We start from the raw sequence: 21724 nt of genomic DNA, 5'->3' as shown, positions 1-21724 counted from the left end.
AAAATATACCACGCACAAGGTCCTCGTAAGCAAGCAGGGGTGGCCATCCTCATATCGAATAAAATCGACTTCAAGGCTAACTTAATCAAAAGGGATAAAGAACGACATTATATACTGTTAAAAGGAACCATTCACCAACAAGACATAACAATTATCAATATTTATGCACCAAATAATGGTGCTGCGACATGCATAAAACAAATTCTCCTCAAGTTCAAGAATCAAATAGACCACAACACAATAATTATGGGTGACTTCAACACACCTCTCTTACCATTGGACAGATCCTCCAAACAAAAGTTGAATAAAGAAACTATAGAACTCAATATCACAATCAATAACCTAGACTTAACTGACATACATAGAATATATCAACCATCAACAAATGGATATACTTTTTTCTCAGCAGCACATGGATCCTTCTCAAAAATAGACCATATATTATGCCATAGGGCAACCCTCAGTAAATATAAAGGGGTGGAGATAATACCATGCATTTTATCTGATCATAATGGAATGAAACTGGAAATCAATGATAAAAGAAGGAAGGAAAAATCCTACATCACATGGAAAATGAACAATATGTTACTGAATGATCAATGGGTTACAGAATACATAAAGGAGGAAATCAAAAAATTCTTAGAGATAAATGAAAATACACACACAACATATCGGAATCTATGGGACACAATGAAAGCAGTTTTAAGAGGAAAATTCATCGCCTGGTGGTCATTCCTCAAAAAAAGAAAAAACCAACAAATAAATGAGCTCACACTTCATCTCAAAGCCCTAGAAAAAGGAAGAGCAAAACAACAGCAAATGTAGCAGAAGGCAAGAAATAATTAAAATCAGAGCGGAAATCAATGAAATTGAAACAAAAGAAACTATTGAAAAAATTAACAAAACTAAAAGTTGGTTCTTTGAAAAAATAAATAAGATCGACAGACCTTTAGCCATGCTAACGAAGAGAAGAAGAGAGAGAACTCAAATTACTAACATACGGGATGAAAAAGGCAATATCACAACAGATGCTACAGAAATACAGAAGACAATTAGAAATTATTTTGAAAACCTATATTCCAATAAAATAGAAGATAGTGAAGACATCGATAAATTTCTTAAGTCATATGATTTGCCCAGACTGAGTCAGGAGGATACACACAATTTGAACAGACCAATATCAATGGATGAAATTGAAGAAGCCATCAAAAGACTACCAACCAAGAAAAGCCCTGGACCGGATGGGTATACAGCGGAGTTTTACAAAACCTTTAAAGAAGAATTAATACCAATACTTTTCAAGTTATTTCAGGAAATAGAAAAAGAGGGAGCTCTTCCAAATTCATTCTATGAGGCCAACATCACCCTGATTCCGAAACCAGACAAAGACACCTCAAAGAAAGAAAACTACAGACCAATATCTCTAATGAACCTAGATGCAAAAATCCTCAATAAAATTCTGGCGAATCGAATACAAAAACACATCAAAAAAATTGTGCACCATGATCAAGTAGGATTCATCCCTAGGATGCAAGGATGGTTCAATATACGGAAATCAATAAATGTTATTCACCACATCAATAGACTTAAAGATAAGAACCATATGATCATCTCCATAGACGCAGAGAAAGCATTCGACAAAGTACAGCATCCCTTTATGTTCAAAACATTAGAAAAACTAGGGATAACAGGAACTTACCTTGACATTGTAAAAGCTATCTATGCTAAGCCTCAGGCTAGCATCATTCTGAATGGACAAAAGTTAAAGGCATTCCCTCTAAAATCTGGAACAAGACAGGGATGCCCTCTATCACCACTTCTATTCAATATAGTTCTCGAAACACTGGCCAGAGCAATTAGACAGACGAAAGAAATTAAAGGCATAAAAATTGGAAAAGAAGAACTTAAATTATCACTATTTGCAGATGACATGATTCTATACCTAGAAGACCCAAAAGGGTCTACAAAGAAACTACTAGAACTAATAAATGAATTCAGCAAAGTGGCTGGATATAAAATCAACACGCATAAATCAAAGGCATTTCTGTATATCAGTGACAAAACTTCTGAAACAGAAATGAGGAAAAACACTCCATTCACAATATCCTCAAAAAAAATAAAATACTTGGGAATCAACCTAACAAAAGAGGTGAAAGATTTATACAATGAAAACTACAGAACCCTAAAGAGAGAAGTAGAAGAAGATCTTAGAAGATGGATAAATATACCCTGTTCATGGATAGGCAGAACTATCCATGAACTATCCATGAACTATCCATATCAAAATGGCGATATTACCAAAAGTTCTCTATAGGTTTAATGCAATGCCAATCAAAATCCCAACGGCACTTCTTGTAGAAATAGATAAAACAATCATGAAATTCATATGGAAAAATAAAAGACCCAGAGTAGCAAAAGCAATTCTAAACAGGAAGTGTGAATCAGGCAGTATAGCGATACCAGATTTCAAACTATATTACAGAGCAATAGTGACAAAAACAGCATGGTACTGGTACCAAAACAGGCGGGTGGACCAATGGTATAGAATAGAGGATACAGAGACTAATCCACAAAGTTACAACTATCTTATATTTGATAAAGGGGCTAAAAGCATGCAATGGAGGAAGGATAGCATCTTCAACAAATGGTGTTGGGAAAACTGGAAATCCATATGCAACAAAATGCAACTGAATCCCTTTCTCTCGCCATGCACAAAAGTTAACTCAAAATGGATCAAGGAGCTTGATATCAAATCAGAGACTCTGCGTCTGATAGAAGAAAAAGTTGGCTCCGATCTACATATTGTGGGGTCGGGCTCCAAATTCCTTAATAGGACACCCATAGCACAAGAGTTAATAACAAGAATCAACAAATGGGACTTAATTAAACTTAAAAGTTTTTTCTCAGCAAGAGAAACAATAAGAGAGGTAAATAGGGAGCCTACATCCTGGGAACAAATTTTTACTCCTCACACTTCAGATAGAGCCCTAATATCCAGAGTATACAAAGAACTCAAAAAAATTAGACAATAAGATAACAAATAACCCAATCAACAAATGGGCCAAGGACCTGAACAGACACTTCTCAGAAGAGGATATACAATCAATCAACAAGTACATGAAAAAATGCTCACCATCTCTAGCAGTCAGAGAAATGCAAATCAAAACCACCCTAAGATACCATCTCACTCCAGTAAGATTGGCAGCCACTATGAAGTCAAACAACAACAAGTGCTGGCGAGGATGTGGAGAAAAGGGTACACTTGTACATTGCTGGTGGGACTGCAAATTGGTGTGGCCAATTTGGAAAGCAGTTTGGAGATTCCTGGGAAAGCTGGGAATGGAACCACCATTTGACCCTGCTATTGCCCTTCTCGGACTATTCCCTGAAGACCTTAAAAGAGCATGCTACAGGGATACTGCCACATCGATGTTCATAGCAGCACAATTCACAATAGCTAGACTGTGGAACCAACCCAGATGCCCTTCAATAGATGAATGGATTAAAAAATGTGGCATCTATACACAATGGAGTACTATGCAGCAATAAAAAATGACAAAATAATAGAATTTGCAGGGAAATGGATGGCACTAGAGCAGATTATGCTTAGTGAAGCTAGCCAATCCCTAAAAAAACAAATACCAAATATCTTCTTTGATATAATGAGAACAACTAAGAACAGACCAGGGAGGAAGAGTAGGAAGAAAAGATTAACATTAAACAGAGACATGAGATGGGAGGGAAAGGGAGAGAAAAGGGAAATTGCATGGAAATGAAGGGAGACCCTCACTGCTATACAAAATTACATATAAGAGGTTGTGAGGGGAATGGGAAAATAAACAAGGAGAGAAATGAATTACAGTAGATGGGGTAGAGAGAGAAGATGGGAGGGGAGGGAGGGGGGATAGTAGGGGATAGGAAAGGTAGCAGAATACAACAATTACTAATAGGGCATTATGTAAAATTGTGGATGTGTAACCGACGTGATTCTTCAATCTGCATATGGGGTATAATTGGGGGTTCATAACCCACTTCAGTCTAATGTATGAAATATGATATGTCAAGAGCTTTGTAATGTTGTGAACAAGCAATAAAAAAAATTAAAAGCTATAACTTGGTTGAGTGCTTACTTCACATGCACAAGGCCCTGGGTTCAATCCCCAGTACCACCAAAAATAAATAAATAAATAAAAATAAAAGCTTTTGTGCATCAAAGGACACTATCAATGGAGTGAAAAGATAACCCATAAAATGGAGAGAATGTTTGCAAATCATACATCTGATGAGGGACTAATGTTCAGGATATGCAAATAACTTTAATTCTACAGCAATAGAAGAATCCAATTCATAAATGGACAAGGAACTTGAACAGACATTTCTCCAAAGAAGACTGATAAGTGGCCAACAATCACATAAAAAGTTGTTCAACATCACTAAAATCATGGGGAAATGCAAATCAAGACTATAATAATTTTGAAAAGACTATTATGAGATACCACCTCATACCCATTACAATGACTCTCATCCAAAAAATAGGAAAAAAGTATTGACATATTGGAACCCTCTTGCATAGCTGGTGGGGTCATAAATGGGACAGCTTTTAAATGTTTAAAATGGTTTAATGTTTCCTCAAAAAGTTAAATAAAGAATTACCATATGATCCAGCAGGTCCACTTTTAGGTACTATCCCCAAGAAAATTGAAAGTAGGAACTCCATTAGATACTTGAACTTAAATGTCTATAACAGCTATATTCCCAATAACCAGAAGGTAGAAACACATCCCATTGTCCATAAGTGGATGAATGGATAAGACACACACACACACACACACCCACACACACACACACACACACACCTGATAGAATATTATTCAGCCTTAAAGAGGAATGAAATTCTGATACATGATAAAATACAAATGAACCTTGAAAATACTGTGCTAAGTGAAACAAGCCAGACACATGGAGCAAATATTATGATTTACACAAGGTACCTAGAATAGGCCAATTCATAGAGTCAAAAAGTAGAAGTGAGAGTGCCAGGACCTGAGAGAGAGGAGAATAGTGAGGTATGCTTCATAGGTGGAGTTTCTTTGGGGGAGGATGAAAACATGTTCTGGAAATAGTGTTGGTGGTTGTACACATTGTGAATGTAGTTAATCCCCCTGAATTGAACACTTAAAGATAGCTAGCTAAATGATGAATTTTATGTTATGTATATTTTACCAAAAAAAAAAGGACTTTCTAGAAGAGTCTACTGTAGATCCTGCGGGGGCGGGGGACTCACTGGTTTAAAGGAATAAGAGAGGAGCAAAGACCGTTATGAGAACTCTAGCTATGGGGAGTTTGGGAGCTATAACTGCTGATGAATTTGTAGAGAGGGGGAGTGGTCCTGGGGACATGGTAAAGGAAGCTCAGTGTCAGGCTGGCACCATGCACATGGAGGATACCAGCATTGGTTTCTAATCAGAACAACCTGGATTTGAAGTCCAGCTCGGCAGCCTACCAGACCTGTGGGATTTTGTAATTTTTTTTTCTTTATTCAATGATTAAAATAAAGGGGACAGTAACTATCATGGCATTGCGTTATTGTAAGGATTACATGAGATCATACTTGTAAAGCACCTAGAACCAATAGTGACATTCAAAATATCTAACAACTGAATTGTGAGGCAGAACTGTCTTCATGGACCTCTCACTGGATCTTGTGCTTAGAAGGGCTCCACTCTTAGTTTAATGTTCTGCTGTTGCAGTCTAGAAATTCTCAGCTAAATTGAGGACAAGGACCTGTATTTTTTATTTTATCCTATGTCTTACAAATGAGCCTCTTCAGTGCCAGGTCTTTCACCCAGTGGTGATAGAGCCTTCAGTAGAGCTGAGAACCCTGCTGTGCCCACCATAATTATTTATGTGCTAGATCATAGGAAGGGCCAGAGTTTCTTTGGGAGAGGTTTAGTCAGGAGTGTCTCCTGAGGGCAGTGGCTATCATTGTTAAATTTCTCATGCCTTCCTCCACCCTGACCTCAGCCATCTCACATAAGCCTGGGATTCAGTCTCTCCAGTTTTCTGACTGAAAGAGAGATGGTGGGAGTGTGGGGGGAAGGGTAAGTGAATTAACTGAGGGGAGTGGGAGGTGGCTCTGGCTACTAGCACCCCCTTTCAAAGACTTCCAACCAATCATCCTGTTTTATGCTCCCATTCAGCCCCCTTCAGAGGTACTTGGTATCACCCAGGCCCGTGTCTTTCTAGGATTTTGGAGTCAACTGGCTTCTTATCCCCATCAATCCCACATCCATCCTTGCCACTGCAGATATTTTAGCTTTTGCCTTTCTCTGATCCAAACCAGTTACTACTAATCAATCTGCTTTCTAGTTTCCAAAACTGTATAGCCACTGCTGGTCAGTTTCCAGCTCTGGCCATCATTTTGGTCTTTTCTTCCATTCTCCGTGTCTTTGTGTACATATTCCTTTTTTTATGCCTCTGCTGTCATTTTAGGGAGTTTCAGGGAAGCAGTAAATATAAATGCAAGAATCCATTCTGCCTAGTTTAACCAGAAGGTAGTCCTTATCACTTTTAAGTCTTTAATACCAAACTCATTCAAAAACTCCTCTTCTCCCCACTCAGCACCTATTAGAAGTGTGGCTTGAGGAACAGGAATTTGAGAAGGGAATATGGTCTGCTATTAAAACACTTTTCCCATGTTTGGACAGGAAGGAGGGATGATAAGGAAAGAGTGACCACCTCTTGACTCCTCTGGGTAGTTTCCATCCTAGTTCATTGTCTATGGGCTCCTTGGAGAAGGCTGTTGGCACCACTTGCCCCATCAATGAGGTTCTTAGTCTTAACACTTCCAGCCCTCAGTGAGGACTCTCATGCAACATCCTGGCAGTGTGCATGCCTCTTTGCTTTCAGATTTTACAATGGTCCAGGCAAGACCACAGTTCCCAATCTCGTCTGTGCTTTGTGGTCAGTTCTAGAGCCAGCAGGCATATGTGCTATCCACATCTGAGTCTCAAAGGCAGTCTGGGACCTTCCCCCCTCACAGGTGCCTGGTGTGCCATCTTGTCCTAGTTCTGTCATTCCCTGCTAAGATAGCACAAAGAGAGGTGAATCTTTTGACAGTCTTTGAGGTCTGGAAGTTACAACAGAAATGATTGCTTGTGGCTTTTGTCCCAGCGGCTTAAGCACTCAGACCTTTTGCCAACCCAGGGACACCACTTTCCCGGTTGCTCATGACTAAAACACTCAGGGGTCACTCCAGGAGAACTGGGCTAATTTGGCTGCGTGAAATAACCAAACAAGAGACAGGAATACCTTTTTATTTGGGGATGCTGTGACGGCTCCTCTGACCTTAAGAGGGGGGAGAGAGAGAGAGAGAGAGAGAGAGAGAGAGAGAGAGAGAGAGAGAGAGATTGATTCAAATGAGGTAAGAGGTCAGGTTTCAAGGGGCTGAGTCTAGCTTCATGATGCCCACTGTCAGCAGGTTGACTGACATCTGGGTAGGCCACATCCAAGGGCACAGTAAAAGAGGGGGATACACACAAGGCACTTCCATGGAAAAATTCTATCCCAAACAGGGCAAGGGGTAATATTACAAAGGAACAGGTGAGCACAGCTCCATCCATGGGGATGTGGGAAGGCACGCCCATGAACGAAACGAAACACAATTACTCGAACCCTAGAAAAGCAGGGCAGAAAAGCATCATGGCTGCCATCTGACACCTCATCACTTAGCAGGGGTGTTAACTCAGTCACGTGTGAGGTTGGTCTCCCACAATTGCTGAGGGAGATTTAAAGTTTCAGAATGAAAGTTTTACCCCTTATAAGTTAAGTAAATGCAAAAACAATCTGTATATAACATCTTAACTATTTAAAAGCTTAGATAAATTGACTAAAAATCTGGTACATTTTAAAACTTTTTCCCATAAGAATTTTTGAAGGGCTGAGGATGTAGCTTGCTGGTAGAGCACTTCTCTAGCAAACACAAGCACTAGTTCCAATCCCCAGTACCACCAATAAAAGAAAAACATTTTTAGAATCTGATTTTTGCGGAGATATGATAGAGAATGTCCTTTCTATCCCATGCTCACTCTACCACATATAAAAAATGTTCAGTAAAATTGAAATAAGGATTTTTTAAATGAAATGAAAATTAGTCTCATTAAACCTGGGGACAAGTACAAAATGTTGTGATTAAGAAAAAGACCTGGGCCTGGGGTTGTAGCTCAGTGGTGGAGTGCTCGCTTAGCGCGTGTGAGGCCCTGGGTTCGATCCTCAGCACCACATAAAAATAAATAAATAAAATAAAGGTATTATGTCCAGCTACAACTAAAAAATAAATATTAAAAAAAGAAAAAGGTCCAAATTTGCATTCAACATTATTTCTTAAATAGTAAAGCATCATCAAATAAGAATAAAAATATTTGATACCACTCCCTTTAGCACAATTTATGCCCACATTTTTCAATGTAGTATTTGTGATTTGCAGGACGAGCTATTTCGTACTCTCTCAGTTTATAAACTTATTGCACCAAGATACAGATGGCGCAGAAGCAAATGGGGACACACATGTCCTGTGGCTTTAAAAGAAGGTAACATTTATTCAGGATTACCAGATTTTTCTGTGAGGTAAGTAAGACTTTCAGAACTTAATTTTAAAACTTCTCCACATATGTTTTCAGTTGTTTATTGTTACGATGTATTTTAAGTTTTCTAGGTAAAATATACTGTCTTTCATCAGAAGAAACATTAAAAACTTTTTTATTGAATCCACGTCCCTTTCTTCTTCCACCTATGCCAATACCGCCATGTAAAATATTCATCTTTGGACCTCAATATTCAGGGAAAACGACACTTAGCCATTTGATTGCAAACTATTACAAAGGAAAGGTAACTACCTACTTATCTGCTCATCTATCTATCCTTGACTATAATTTGTAGGATTTCATTTCTATTGTTTTCTGCATTTCATACTGGCAGCTGGGAAATTACTCCACTGAACTCCCAGTGGGAAAGACATCCTCTTTCCTCCTTCAGGTTATTGGCACTTCTCCTGCTTCCTAGAAGCCCTCAGATTTGAATGTCCTGTCACCCAGATGATGCCACCTATCACCTTCTTCCACTCTGTTTCCTGGGTTGCACCCCCCTGTCTCACTCTCAGTCTCCCCACGGTCCCACTCCTGCCCTGATCCTCAGTGATTTCAACATCTGCAAAGACGATCCTCCCAGCTCCCTGGTCTGTCAGTTCCTTGCCCTCTTTTCCCCCAGTGATCTTATTTACTCAGTAAATGAAGAGAAATTATTTTATCTCAGACTGGAGTGACAGCAATAAAGGTAGTAAGAAGCAGGCAGATCTGGGATATAACTTGAAAGTAGAGTCAGATATTTCGATGAGAGATTGGAATGTTGAGAAATTATAAGAAGGTCAGTGTATCTACAGTGTTATCTATGAAAGGAGGAAGAGCATCCCGTGGTGGTTGAAGATGTAGTCAGAGCAGTGCAGGTCATGGGAAGGTTTTGGAGTGATTCAAAATGCTGTTAGATTCTTTTCAGCACAGGAGTGACATTTTCAATTTGCCTTTAACTTCTTTATTATGAAATATGAAAATATACAGAAAAATGAAACTCCATGAATCATTTTAAAATAAACCTTCTGTATAACCACCACCCCAGGTCAAATATGAAATGTTTCCAACACTCCAGAAGACTTTTCCATGCCTCTTCCCATTATAAGTCCCTACGACAACCCACCTCCACAAAGGAGGTAACTGCTGCCTGTTTTATGGTATGTGTTTCCACACTTTCGTGGTTTTAGCATATCAGACATCATGGATTAGTTTTGCATGTTTTTGAAAATTATTTTTTACTTGTCAATGGTCATTTATTTTATTTACTTATATGTAGTGCTGAGAATCAAACCAAGTGCCTGACATTTGCTAGGCAAGCACTCTACTGCTGAGCCCCTAGATTTTCATATTTTTTGAGCTTTGTGGGCTTAAAAAATTTATATTCTTTGTGCCTGGCTTCTTTCACTTAATATTATGATTGCAATATTTATTCATGTTCTATACATAGCTGTAGCTCAATCATTTTATGATAAAATTCATTCAACAGATAAATTATAATTTATCCATATTTGGGTGTCAATAAAACTTGATGTATTATGAATAATACTGCTATAGATAGTCTTGTATTTGTCTCTTGGAGTACACACGTATGTATTTATGTTTTGGAGATATATCTAGGAGGACAATTTCTGGGACACAGGAGTGTGCATACGTTTAACTTGAGTAGGCAATTCCAGAATAGTTCTACTAATTTACAATCCTATCAGCATGGTATGAATGTTCTGTTTTTCCAGAATCCTGCCAGTTCTTCTTGTGGTCAGTCTTTCTGATTTTTATCCATTCAAGTGAGCATTTAATAATAACTCACTGTAGTTTTAATTTACATTGCCCTAATTACTGATGAGGTTGAACATTTTTCAAATGCTTACAGGCCATTCAGATATTCTCTTTCTGAAGTGTTTGTTCAAGTGTCCTGTCCACTTTTATTGTATGTTTTACATGTTGTCAGTAGGAGTTACATTGTCTGCAGACCACTTTTTTTTTGTTGATTTTAAGCAATACAGATATTTTCTGTCACCCCATGGTTTGCTGTTTTGCTTTTTTTTTTTTTTTTTTTGGTGGCATTTGTCAGTGAACACAAGTTCTTGATTTTAGTGGAGAACAGTTTGTCAAGCTTGTCCTTTTTTATCCATACTTTTATGACTCACCTTTAAGAAAGAAATTTTTACTTGCCAAGCATCGTGAAGATATTATATTAACTTCTAAAAATTTTGGACTTTCACATTTAGATGTAAACTATACCTAGGATTGACTTTCTTGTGAGTAAATTTCATGGAGTAAATTTTACTTTTTCCCATACAGATAACCATTTATCCCAGGATCATTTAAGAAAAAAACCTGTCCTTTATCCACTGTTTACAGTGCTCCCTTTGTTTTAAAGCATGTTTTAATACATGTGCATTAAATACATGTGTGGGGGCTCTGTGGTCTATTCCATTATTCTCTCCTGCTGTTGTTCTCCCAATGCTATGTTGACAGATTATCTTAGCTCTTCAGTAAGTCCTGATGTCAGATAGAGCAAGGTCTTTCATCCTGTTGCTCTCTTTCAGAGGTACATTAACTATTCATGGTCCTTTGTAATTTTATATAGAAAATATTTTGGAATTTTAATTGGGATTACATCAGATATATAGATCAGTTGGGAGAATGGGAATCTTCACTGAATTGACTCCTCTAGTCCATAAATATATACTCCACCATTTATTTAAATCTTTTTAAATTTTTATGAGTAAAAATTTAAGAGTTTTCTATGAAAAAGTTTACAAAGACCTCTAGATATTTGATGGAATTGGATACTATTATAGATAATATCATTTTTAACTTATTAAAAGTTTTGCATTATCATCACTGCTTTTCTTTAAGGAGTCACCCAAGACACAATGCCTAGCACCACTTCTAATATTAATTGGTCTTTTTTACTTTTCTTAGTTCATAGGTCTTTTAATTCAAACATACTCTCAAAATGTATCCTCAGATAATATATTCCTGTAAAATCATACAGATCCCCAATATAGCATTTTTTCACACTCCATTTATATTTACATCTTCAAAACAAAACTCCATAATTTTATTAAAATATGCAGGAAGAATATTGTGATACTTTTCAACTACAATACCAAAATCATGTGTAGTGGTTTAGAAAATTTCATCATGAGTCTCAAATGTTGGCCCTAAGAAAGTTCACATTACTGCAGGCATAGCAACTATATGTTATCAGTCATATTGTTTGGTGATCACACAATGATATGTTAATCATTTACATTAAAACAGGATAATATATTGCTTGTATCTAGACATTTTATTGCATTTGAGTTACATGATAGAATTTGGGTAAATATAAGATGCATTATGACCTTACCATTTAAAATCATGAAAAATTATTATGTCTGACCCTCAGAAACTATGAAATAATAAATGTTTGTTGTTTAAGCTAGTAATGTGAGAGATAATATTTTTTTCAGCAATCAATTAATATACTCCAAAACAGTTTTAAAGATGAAAAGAGTGATTATATTTCATCAAAATATAAAACATGTTTCTGATAGAAGGCTTCAGTTTTGAAAAACTGATATATAATAGCCTGAGAAAAGATCTTTGAAACAACTATAACTTCTACCACTAACAAGAGTACTTCTACTACTGTGTATGTAATGTACCTATAATCAAAAAGAAAAAGAAAAGCAACAGACAGCTAGGGAACATCATGGAAGATAAATTGATAATTGGGGAAAAACTTACGAAGAGATACCTAACCTCATCAAAAGATAAGAAAACATGAAATAATAACAAGATGTAATTTTTCACACTTATGTATGAAATAAAGACAACTTTTGTTGCCAAAGAGGGTATGTACAAATGGTAACTTTATAAAACTGTTGGTGGACCTGTAAATTGGTGCCATCTTTTTAAAAAGTAATCTCTAAATTCCAGCCATGACAGAGGAACTAGCTCTCCCACTGTGTGATGTTTGGGAGAAAAGAAACTCAACAGGTGAGCTCCATGATTACCTCAGCTGTCTGCTGCGGACAGTTTCCTCTCTATGCCAACCAGAACATTAGTGCTTCCTTTGAGCTAAGGAGATTCAGATCGGAATTCTGAGAAACTAGAATTGTGAAACCAAGCATGAGAGAAAAGGGAGCTGCTTGGAGTAGGGTGGAAGTGAGGCAGAAGACTGTGACCCAGGGCTGGGCTGGGCTGCAGAAGCACCACATGACACTGCACAGAGCTTCTCAGGGTTGTGAATGAAGCTCATACCTGAGGTTGAGCAGCTGGAACACATGAGTGCTCTGGTTCAATCAGAAGAGAGACCTTACCTTGTTAATAGCCAGAACATGAAGCTGACACACTATCAGGTCATACATTAGAAGTAAGGATCACAGCCTAGACTAAGGCCTACTCTACACCCACCCTGACAGAGTGGAAACCATTCCTCAATACAATCTGAGAATGAATTTGGAGATTGAGTCCTCTCAAATTGAGAAACCCCTTGGACTTTCCAAATATTACATCTAACAATGCACCGGATTGAAGTTCAATTGTAATAAATCAATAATTGAACTGCCTGGTAGAACAAAAAACAGTCTTCAGAGGAAAATAACAGAATCCAAAGTCTAGAAGAGTGTGTCATCCACAGTGTAATGAAAAGTTATAATACATGAAAATAACCAGAAAAAAATGTAAACAATACCCAAGTAAAAGAAAGGAAAAAAAAGAAAGCAATAAAAACTGGCCCTAAAATGGGTCAGATTTTGGATTTAGCAGACAAAATCTTTAAAGCAGTTGTTATAAACATGTTTGAGATCTAGAGGACAGGGAATCTCATGAAATAAATGGAAACTATTACAATCAAATGGAAATTGTATAGCTAACATTACAAAACTGAGGTGAAATTTTTAATGAATTAGTATAATAGCTGCTTTGAATGTGCCAAAGAACATGAAAAAAAGGTTTTTTAAAAATCCGATGTAAAGAACAAAAGAAAGGTAGGTAGGTAGGTAGGTAGGTAGATAAATATATAGATGGATAGATAGATAAAACAAATAGCAGTCTTGGGACCCATGAGACAAATTAAACTGTCTGATATGTGTTGGTAGATTCCTAGAAGAGGAGGATTGGAATGAGATTTTTAAAAAATACTTGAAGACATAACTGTCAACGTTTCTTAAACTTAAAAAAAAAAATAACTACAGCAACAACAGAAAACTAACCATGATAACAACTCCTTGTATATCCACTAAGTTCAACAAGTCCCAAGTAGGAGAAATATAAGTAATATCATACCATATTCAATTGTTGAAAACCTCTAAAGCAGCTACAAAAAAAATGATACATTAGATACAACAAATGATACAAATGATTGATTTATCAACAGATGCAATAGCAAACAGAAAACAATGAAATAATAATTTTAACAAATAAAAGGGGAAAATAATTAACCTTGTAGTATATCTCAAGTGAAATGTCCTTTTTAAATGAGAAGTTTTTTCACATAAGATTATTTTCCAGCCTTCTGAGAGTTGAGACTTTCACTGTGCCGTTGACAAGCCAGAATCACCTAAGCAGTAAATAAACTGCATCTATGCAAATGAAGGTTCCACTTAATGACCTGTGGAAGATAAGGACGACTGTCAAATCTAGAAACTAGAAGGAGATGCTAAAAAAATAAAAAAGAACATTCCGAAAATGAAAAGCATCCTTTGAGATTAAAAATAGAGCATACATGAAAACTATACTACTGAGCAATAGTAACAAAAACAGCATGGTATTGGCACCAAAACAGACTGGTAGAATAGAGGACACAGAGACTAACCCACAAAATTACAATTATCTTATATTAGACAAAGGTGCCAAAAACATGCATTGGAGAAAAGATATCCTCTTCAACAAATGGTGCTGGGAAAACTAGAAATCCATATGCAACAAAATGAAATTAAACCTGTATCTCTCACCATGTACAAACTCAACTCAAAGTGGATCAAGGACTTAGGAATTAAGCCAGAGACCCTGTGTCTAATAGAAGAAAAAGTAGGCCCTAATCTCCATCATGTGGGATTAGGCCCCAACTTCCTTAATAAGACTCTTTTGGTGCAAGAATTAAAATCAAGAATCAATAAATGGGATAGAATCAAACTATAAAGTTTCTTCTCAGCAAAAGAAGCAATCTGTGAGGTGAACAGGGAGCCTACATCCTGGGAGCAAATTTTTACCCTTCACATATCAGAGTACTAATCTCTAGGGTATATAAAGAATTCAAAAAGCTAAGCACCGGGGATTTGGAAGATGGCGGCAATGGGAGTGCATCACCCCAGTGCGCCGCGTCACTGTGCGGGAGAAAGACGAGGTGAAACGGCTGAAGGCTACCTTGTTGGGAATTTCCAGTGAAATCGAGGTGCTCCAGAATCTAAAGGACGGATTTCCAGTGTGCAGGATTCGACTGCGGGGGCTCGGTCGTGGGCGATTTCTCCGCACGGAGGGTAGCAGAACCTGCTTGGCGGACCGCCCCGCGGATGGAGTCTGGGGCACGCGCTGAGTAGCGGCGAGGTACCGAGGTACCCGAGCGGGAGTACAGCGATGCAGATTCTGGGGGCTCCTGCCAGCGGTGCACTGGCCGTGCTTAGTGCTGAGTTCTGGCTTTGAGACAGAGGAGAGAAGCAGTCCAGTTCGATTCTCGATACCGGTCGGACCACGGAGGAGGACAGCAGCTGCCATCTTGGAGAGCTGATGTAATGATCCCTGTTTTCTACTGATCTCAGCTCATTCAACTACGGAACAGGTGATTCCAGGCTGGTATTTGCCTGCGTCTCGCAGACAGATCGCTCAGGCTCGGGACTGGAGAACCTGAGGAGAATACTCTTTGGGGCTCGCTCCTGGCAAGGCGTGCGCCGGACATTGAGCGGCCGGATTCTGGTTCCCCGGGCTGCTTTGGCCCAGGGCGGGGGAACCTGCGGGGACTGCATGCCGACACCAGCTCCAAGTGGAACGTGCGCTGAGGGGCAGCGGGGCTCTGACTCCCGGAACAGTTTTGGCCCGGGGCTGGGGAGCCCGCGGGGACTGCATCTCTGACCCTGCTCCTAGCGGAGCGTGCACCGAGCTGGGAGAGTTTGGAGCAGCTGGGCTCGGGCTCCCAGGGCTGCTTTGGCCTGGGGCTGGGGAACCCGCGGGGGTCGCTCTGTGGAGCCTGCTCCTAGCAGAGCGTGGCTGGGATCAGAGAGGATGGGTTCTGGCTCCCGAAGCTGCTTTAGCCCAGGGCTGGGGAACCTGCGGGGACTGCGAGTGGACGCCAGCTCCAAGTGGAACGTGCGCTGAGGGGCGACGGCGCTCTGACTCCCGGAACAGTTTTGGCCCGGGGCTGGGGAGCCCGCGGGGTCTGCGTCTTTGACCCTGCTCCTAGCAGAGCGTGCACCGAGCTGGGAGAGTTTGGAGCGGCCAGGCTCGGGCTCCCGGGGCTGCTTTGGCCTGGGGCTGGGGAATCCACGGCGGTTGCTCTGTGGAGCCTCCTCCTAGCAGAGCGTGGCTGGGATCGGAGAGGCCAGGTTCTGGCTCCCGAAGCTGCTTTGGCCCAGGGCTGGGGAACCTGCAGGGACTGCTTCTCAGTCCGGGTCCTGCTGGGTGCTGTGGGGGCCTGGGGGGCAGAGTGGAACTGCCACCTGTGCCCAGAGCAGGCCAAGTGACCCGCCGGCGTGGTATCACGACACCCCAACTGCAGCTGGGGCCGAGGAGAGTAGCCACCCATGCCTGGAACAGGACCAGCGACCCAACTGCGCGGTAGCCAAGTCACCCCATTTGGAGTGGGGGCTGTGAAGAGCCGCCGTCTGAGCCTGCAAGGTAAGCAGACCTGCGACCCACTGGCAGGACAGGCCCGGCAGCCTGCCAGTGTGGTGGACAAGTAGCATCGAGGCAGTCACGTCACACTGGTTGGAGTGGGAGTTCAGCAGAGCCACCGCCCGTGTCCGGAAAAGGCCCAGCGACCCGTTGGAGAGGCAGTTAGGTACCCCCACTGGGAGTGGGGGTTGAGCAGAACTGCCGCCCGAGCCCGCAAGGTAGGCAGATCTGCGACCCACCGGCGGAACAGGCTTAGAGGCCGACCAGTGTGGTAGACACGCCACACCAATTGGAGGATCAGGTCCAACGACCCGAGGGCGTGGTAGGTACGTCACCACAATTGGAGTGGGGGCAGAGTAGAGCCGCCACCCGCGCCCGCAGGGTGGGCAGACCTGCGACCAACCAGCGTGGTAGATAGATCACCCTAATTAGAGGAGGAGCACAGCCACTACCCGCCCTGCAAGAGAGATCTCCAAACTATACAAGAGCAATATAAATAAATAGGGGGAAAATTTCAAAAACACAACAGTTTCACCAAGCAGAAAGAAATGCGAGCAGTATGAAACGACAAGGAAAGAAAGGACCACAAGCAATGCAGGTCAACTCAACTCTAGAAGAGGTAATAGCTGCAACAGATGGAATGTCTGATAAAGAGTTCAGGATATACATGCTTCAGATGATCTGGAGTCTCAAGGAAGACATGAGACAGCAAAACCAGACAATGAAAGATCACTTTGACAAGGAACTACATAAACAAATCCAGGAAGTAAAAGACCAATTTCACAGGGAGATAGAGGTAATAAAAAACAAACAAATAGAAATCCTAGAAATGCAGGAAGCAATAAACCAACTTAAAACCTCAATTGACAATACTACCAGCAGAGTAGATCACTTAGAAGATAGAACATCAGACAATGAAGACAAAGTATTTCAACTTGAAAAGAACATAGACAGCTCAGCAAGTCTGCTAAGAAACCATGAACAGAACATCCAAGAAATATGGGATAACATTAAAAGACCAAACTTAAGAGTCATTGGGATACAGGAAGGCACAGAGCTCCAAACCAAAGGAATAAACAATCTATTCAATGAAATAATACGAGAAAACTTCCCAGACTTGAAGAATGAAACAGAATCCCAAATCCTAGAAGCCTACAGGATGCCAAAAGTGCAAAATCATAAGAGATCCACACCTAGACACATTATAATGAAGATGCCCAACATACAGAATAAGGAGAGAATTTTAAAAGCTACAAGAGAAAGAAAGCAGATTACATTTAGGGGTAAACCAATCAGGATAACAGCTGATCTCTCAACACAGACTCTGAAAGCTAGAAGATCCTGGAATAACATATTTCAAACACAGAAAGAAAATGGGTTCCAAACAAGAATCATGTATCCGGCGAAATTAAGCTTCAGGATGGAAGATGAAATTAAAACCGTCCACGATAAACAAAAGTTAAAAGAATTCGCAGCTAGAAAACCATCTCTTCAAAAAATCCTTGGCAAAACATTACAGGAAGAGGAAATCGAAAACAACATTGAAAACTATCAGTGGGAGGTAGGACAGTAAAGGGGGGAAAGTAATCAAAGAGGAAAACAAATCAGGTTTAGTAACATTAATAAACAAATATGGCTGGAGGAACAAACCATATCTCAATAATAACCCTAAATATTAATGGCTTAAACTCACCAATTAAGAGACACAGGCTAGTTGAATGGATCACAAAACAAAACCCAACAATATGTTGCCTACAGGAGATGCATTTGATAGGAAAAGATATACATAGACTGAAGGTAAAAGGCTGGGAAAAATCATTCCACTCATATGGACTGCGGAAACAAGCAGGAGTGTCCATACTCATATCAAACAAAATAGATTTCAAGCCAAAGTTAATCAAAAGGGATAAAGAGGGACACTGCATACTGCTCAAGGGAACCATACACCAACAAGACATAATAATCATAAATATATATGCCCCAAACAATGGTGCAGCTACGTTCATCAAGCAAACTCTTCTCAAGTTCAAGAGTCTACTAGACCACCATACAATAATCATGGGAGACTTCAACACACCTCTCTCACCACTGGACAGATCGTCCAAACAAAAGTTAAATAAGGAAACTATAGAACTCAATAACACAATTAACAACCTAGACTTAATTGACATATATAGAATATACCACCCAACATCAAGTAGTTACACTTTTTTCTCAGCAGCACATGGATCCTTCTCAAAAATAGATCATATATTATGTCACAGGGCAACTCTTAGACAATATAAAGGAGTAGAGATAATACCATGCATCTTATCTGATCATAATGGAATGAAACTGAAAATCAACGATAAAAGAAGGAAGGAAAAATCATGCATCACTTGGAGAATGAACAATAGGTTACTGAATGATCAATGGGTTATAGAAGACATTAAGGAGGAAATTAAAAACTTCTTAGAGTTAAATGAAAACACAGACACAACATATCGGAATCTATGGGACACATTGAAAGCAGTTCTAAGAGGAAAATTCATTGCTTGGAGTTCATTCCTTAAAAAAAGAAAAAACCAACAAATAAATGATCTCATATTTCATCTCAAAATCCTAGAAAAAGAAGAGCAAAGCAATAGCAAAAGAAGTAGAAGGCAAGAAATAATTAAAATCAGAGCGGAAATTAATGAAATCGAAACAAAAGAAACAATTGAAAAAATTGATAAAACCAAAAGTTGGTTCTTTGAAAAAATAAATAAAATCGACAGACCCTTAGCCATACTAACGAAAAGAAGAAGAGAGAGAACCCAAATTACTAGCATACGGGATGAAAAAGGCAATATCACAACAGACACTTCAGAAATACAGAAGATAATCAGAAATTATTTTGAATCCTTATACTCCAATAAAATAGAAGATAGTGAAGGCATCGATAAATTTCTTAAGTCATATGATCTGCCCAGATTGAGTCAGGAAGATATAGACGACCTAAACAGACCAATAACAATAGAGGAAATAGAAGAAACCATCAAAAGACTACCAACTAAGAAAAGCGCAGGACCGGATGGGTATACAGCAGAGTTTTACAAAACCTTTAAAGAGGAACTAACACCAATACTTTTCAAGCTATTCCAGGAAATAGAAAAAGAGGGAGAACTTCCAAATACATTCTACGAGGCCAACATCACCCTGATGCCTAAACCAGACAGAGACACTTCAAAGAAAGAAAACTACAGACCAATATCTCTGATGAACCTAGATGCAAAAATCCTCAATAAAATTCTGGCGAATCGGATTCAAAATCATCAAAAAAATTATACACCATGATCAAGTAGGATTCATCCCTGGGATGCAAGGCTGGTTCAATATACGGAAATCAATAAATGTTATTCACCACATCAATAGACTTAAAAATAAGAACCATATGATCATCTCGATAGATGCAGAAAAAGCATTCGACAAAGTACAGCATCCCTTTATGTTCAAAACTCTAGAAAAATTAGGGATAACAGGATCATACCTCAACATTGTAAAAGCAATCTATGATAAGCCACAGGCCAGCATCATTCTCAATGGAGAAAAATTGAAGGCATTCCCTCTAAGATCTGGTACAAGACAGGGATGCCCTCTCTCACCACTTCTGTTCAACATAGTCCTCGAAACACTGGCCAGAGTAATTAGACAGACTAAAGAAATTAAAGGCATAAAAATAGGAAAAGAAGAACTTAAATTATCACTATTTGCAGATGACATGATTCTATACCTAGCAGACCCAAAAGGGTCTACAAAGAAACTATTAGAGCTAATAAATGAATTCAGCAAAGTGGCAGGATATAAAATCAACACGCATAAATCAAATGCATTCTTGTATATCAGCGACAAATCCTCTGAAACGGAAATGAGGACAACTACTCCATTCACAATATCCCCCCAAAAAATAAAATACTTGGGAATTAACCTAACAAAAGAGGTGAAAGACCTATACAATGAAAACTACAGAACCCTAAAGAGAGATATAGAAGAAGACCTCAGAAGATGGAAAAATATTCCCTGTTCATGGATAGGCAGAACTAACATCATCAAAATGGCGATATTACCAAAAGTTCTCTATAAGTTCAATGCTATCCCAATCAAAATCCCAACAGCATTTCTTGTAGAAATAGATAAAACAATCATGAAATTCATATGGAATAATAAAAGACCCAGAATAGCAAAAACAATGCCAAGCAGGAAGTGTGAATCAGGCGGTATAGCGATACCAGACTTCAAACTATACTACAGAGCAATAGTAACAAAAACAGCATGGTACTGGTACCAAAACAGGCAGTGGACGAATGGTACAGAATAGAGGACACAGTAACCAATCCACAAAACTACAACTATCTTATATTTGATAAAGGGGCTAAAAGCATGCAATTGAGGAAGGATAGCATCTTCAACAAATGGTGCTGGGAAAACTGGAAATCCATTTGCATCAAAATGAAACTGAATCCCTTTCTCTCGCCATGCACAAAAGTTAACTCAAAATGGATTAAGGAGCTTGATATTAAATCAGAGACACGGCGTCTGATAGAAGAAAAAGTTGGCTATGATCTACATACTGTGGGGTCGGGCTCCAAATTCCTCAATAGGACACCCATAGCGCAAGAGTTAACAACTAGAATCAACAAATGGGACTTACTCAAACTAAAAAGTTTTTTCTCAGCAAAAGAAACAATAAGAGAGATAAACAGGGAGCCTACATCCTGGGAACAAATCTTTACTCCACACACTTCAGATAGAGCCCTAATATCCAGAGTATACAAAGAACTCAAAAAATTAGATAATAAGATAACAAACAACCCAATCAACAAATGGGCCAAGGACCTGAACAGACACTTCTCAGAGGAGGACACACAATCAATTAACAAGTACATGAAAAAATGCTCACCATCGATAGCAGTCAGAGAAATGCAAATCAAAACCACCCTAAGATACCATCTCACTCCAGTAAGATTGGCAGCCATTATGAAGTCCAACAACAACAACAAGTGCTGGCGAGGATGCAGGGAAAAGGGTACTCTTGTACATTGCTGGTGGGACTGCAAATTGGTGCAGCCAATTTGGAAAGCAGTATGGAGATTTCTTGGAAAGCTGGGAATGGAACCACCATTTGACCCAGCTATTCCCCTTCTCGGTCTATTCCCTAAAGACCTAATAAGAGCATGCTACAGGGACACTGCTACATCAATGTTCATAGCAGCACAATTCACGATAGCAAGATTGTGGAACCAACCTAGATGCCCTTCAAT

General features: G+C 39.4%; 1 protein-coding gene across 1 annotated transcript in view; it reads left to right on the top strand.

The window, feature by feature from the left end:
* AK9 (adenylate kinase 9) overlaps nt 1–21724 on the top strand; it is a gene marked incomplete at its 3' end in the record, with an annotated part of 141143 nt that overhangs the window by 35002 nt on the left and 84417 nt on the right. The window contains exons 11-12 of the mRNA XM_081295818.1: nt 8486–8625; nt 8706–8886. Coding sequence (XP_081151944.1) covers nt 8486–8625; nt 8706–8886 — 321 coding nt within the window. The remainder of the gene's footprint in view (nt 1–8485; nt 8626–8705; nt 8887–21724) is intronic.

Source organism: Spermophilus citellus, assembly GCF_964194105.1.
Source record: "Spermophilus citellus genome assembly, chromosome: 5".
Lineage (NCBI taxonomy): Eukaryota > Metazoa > Chordata > Mammalia > Rodentia > Sciuridae > Spermophilus > Spermophilus citellus.
This window is presented reverse-complemented; position numbering and strand designations above follow the sequence as displayed.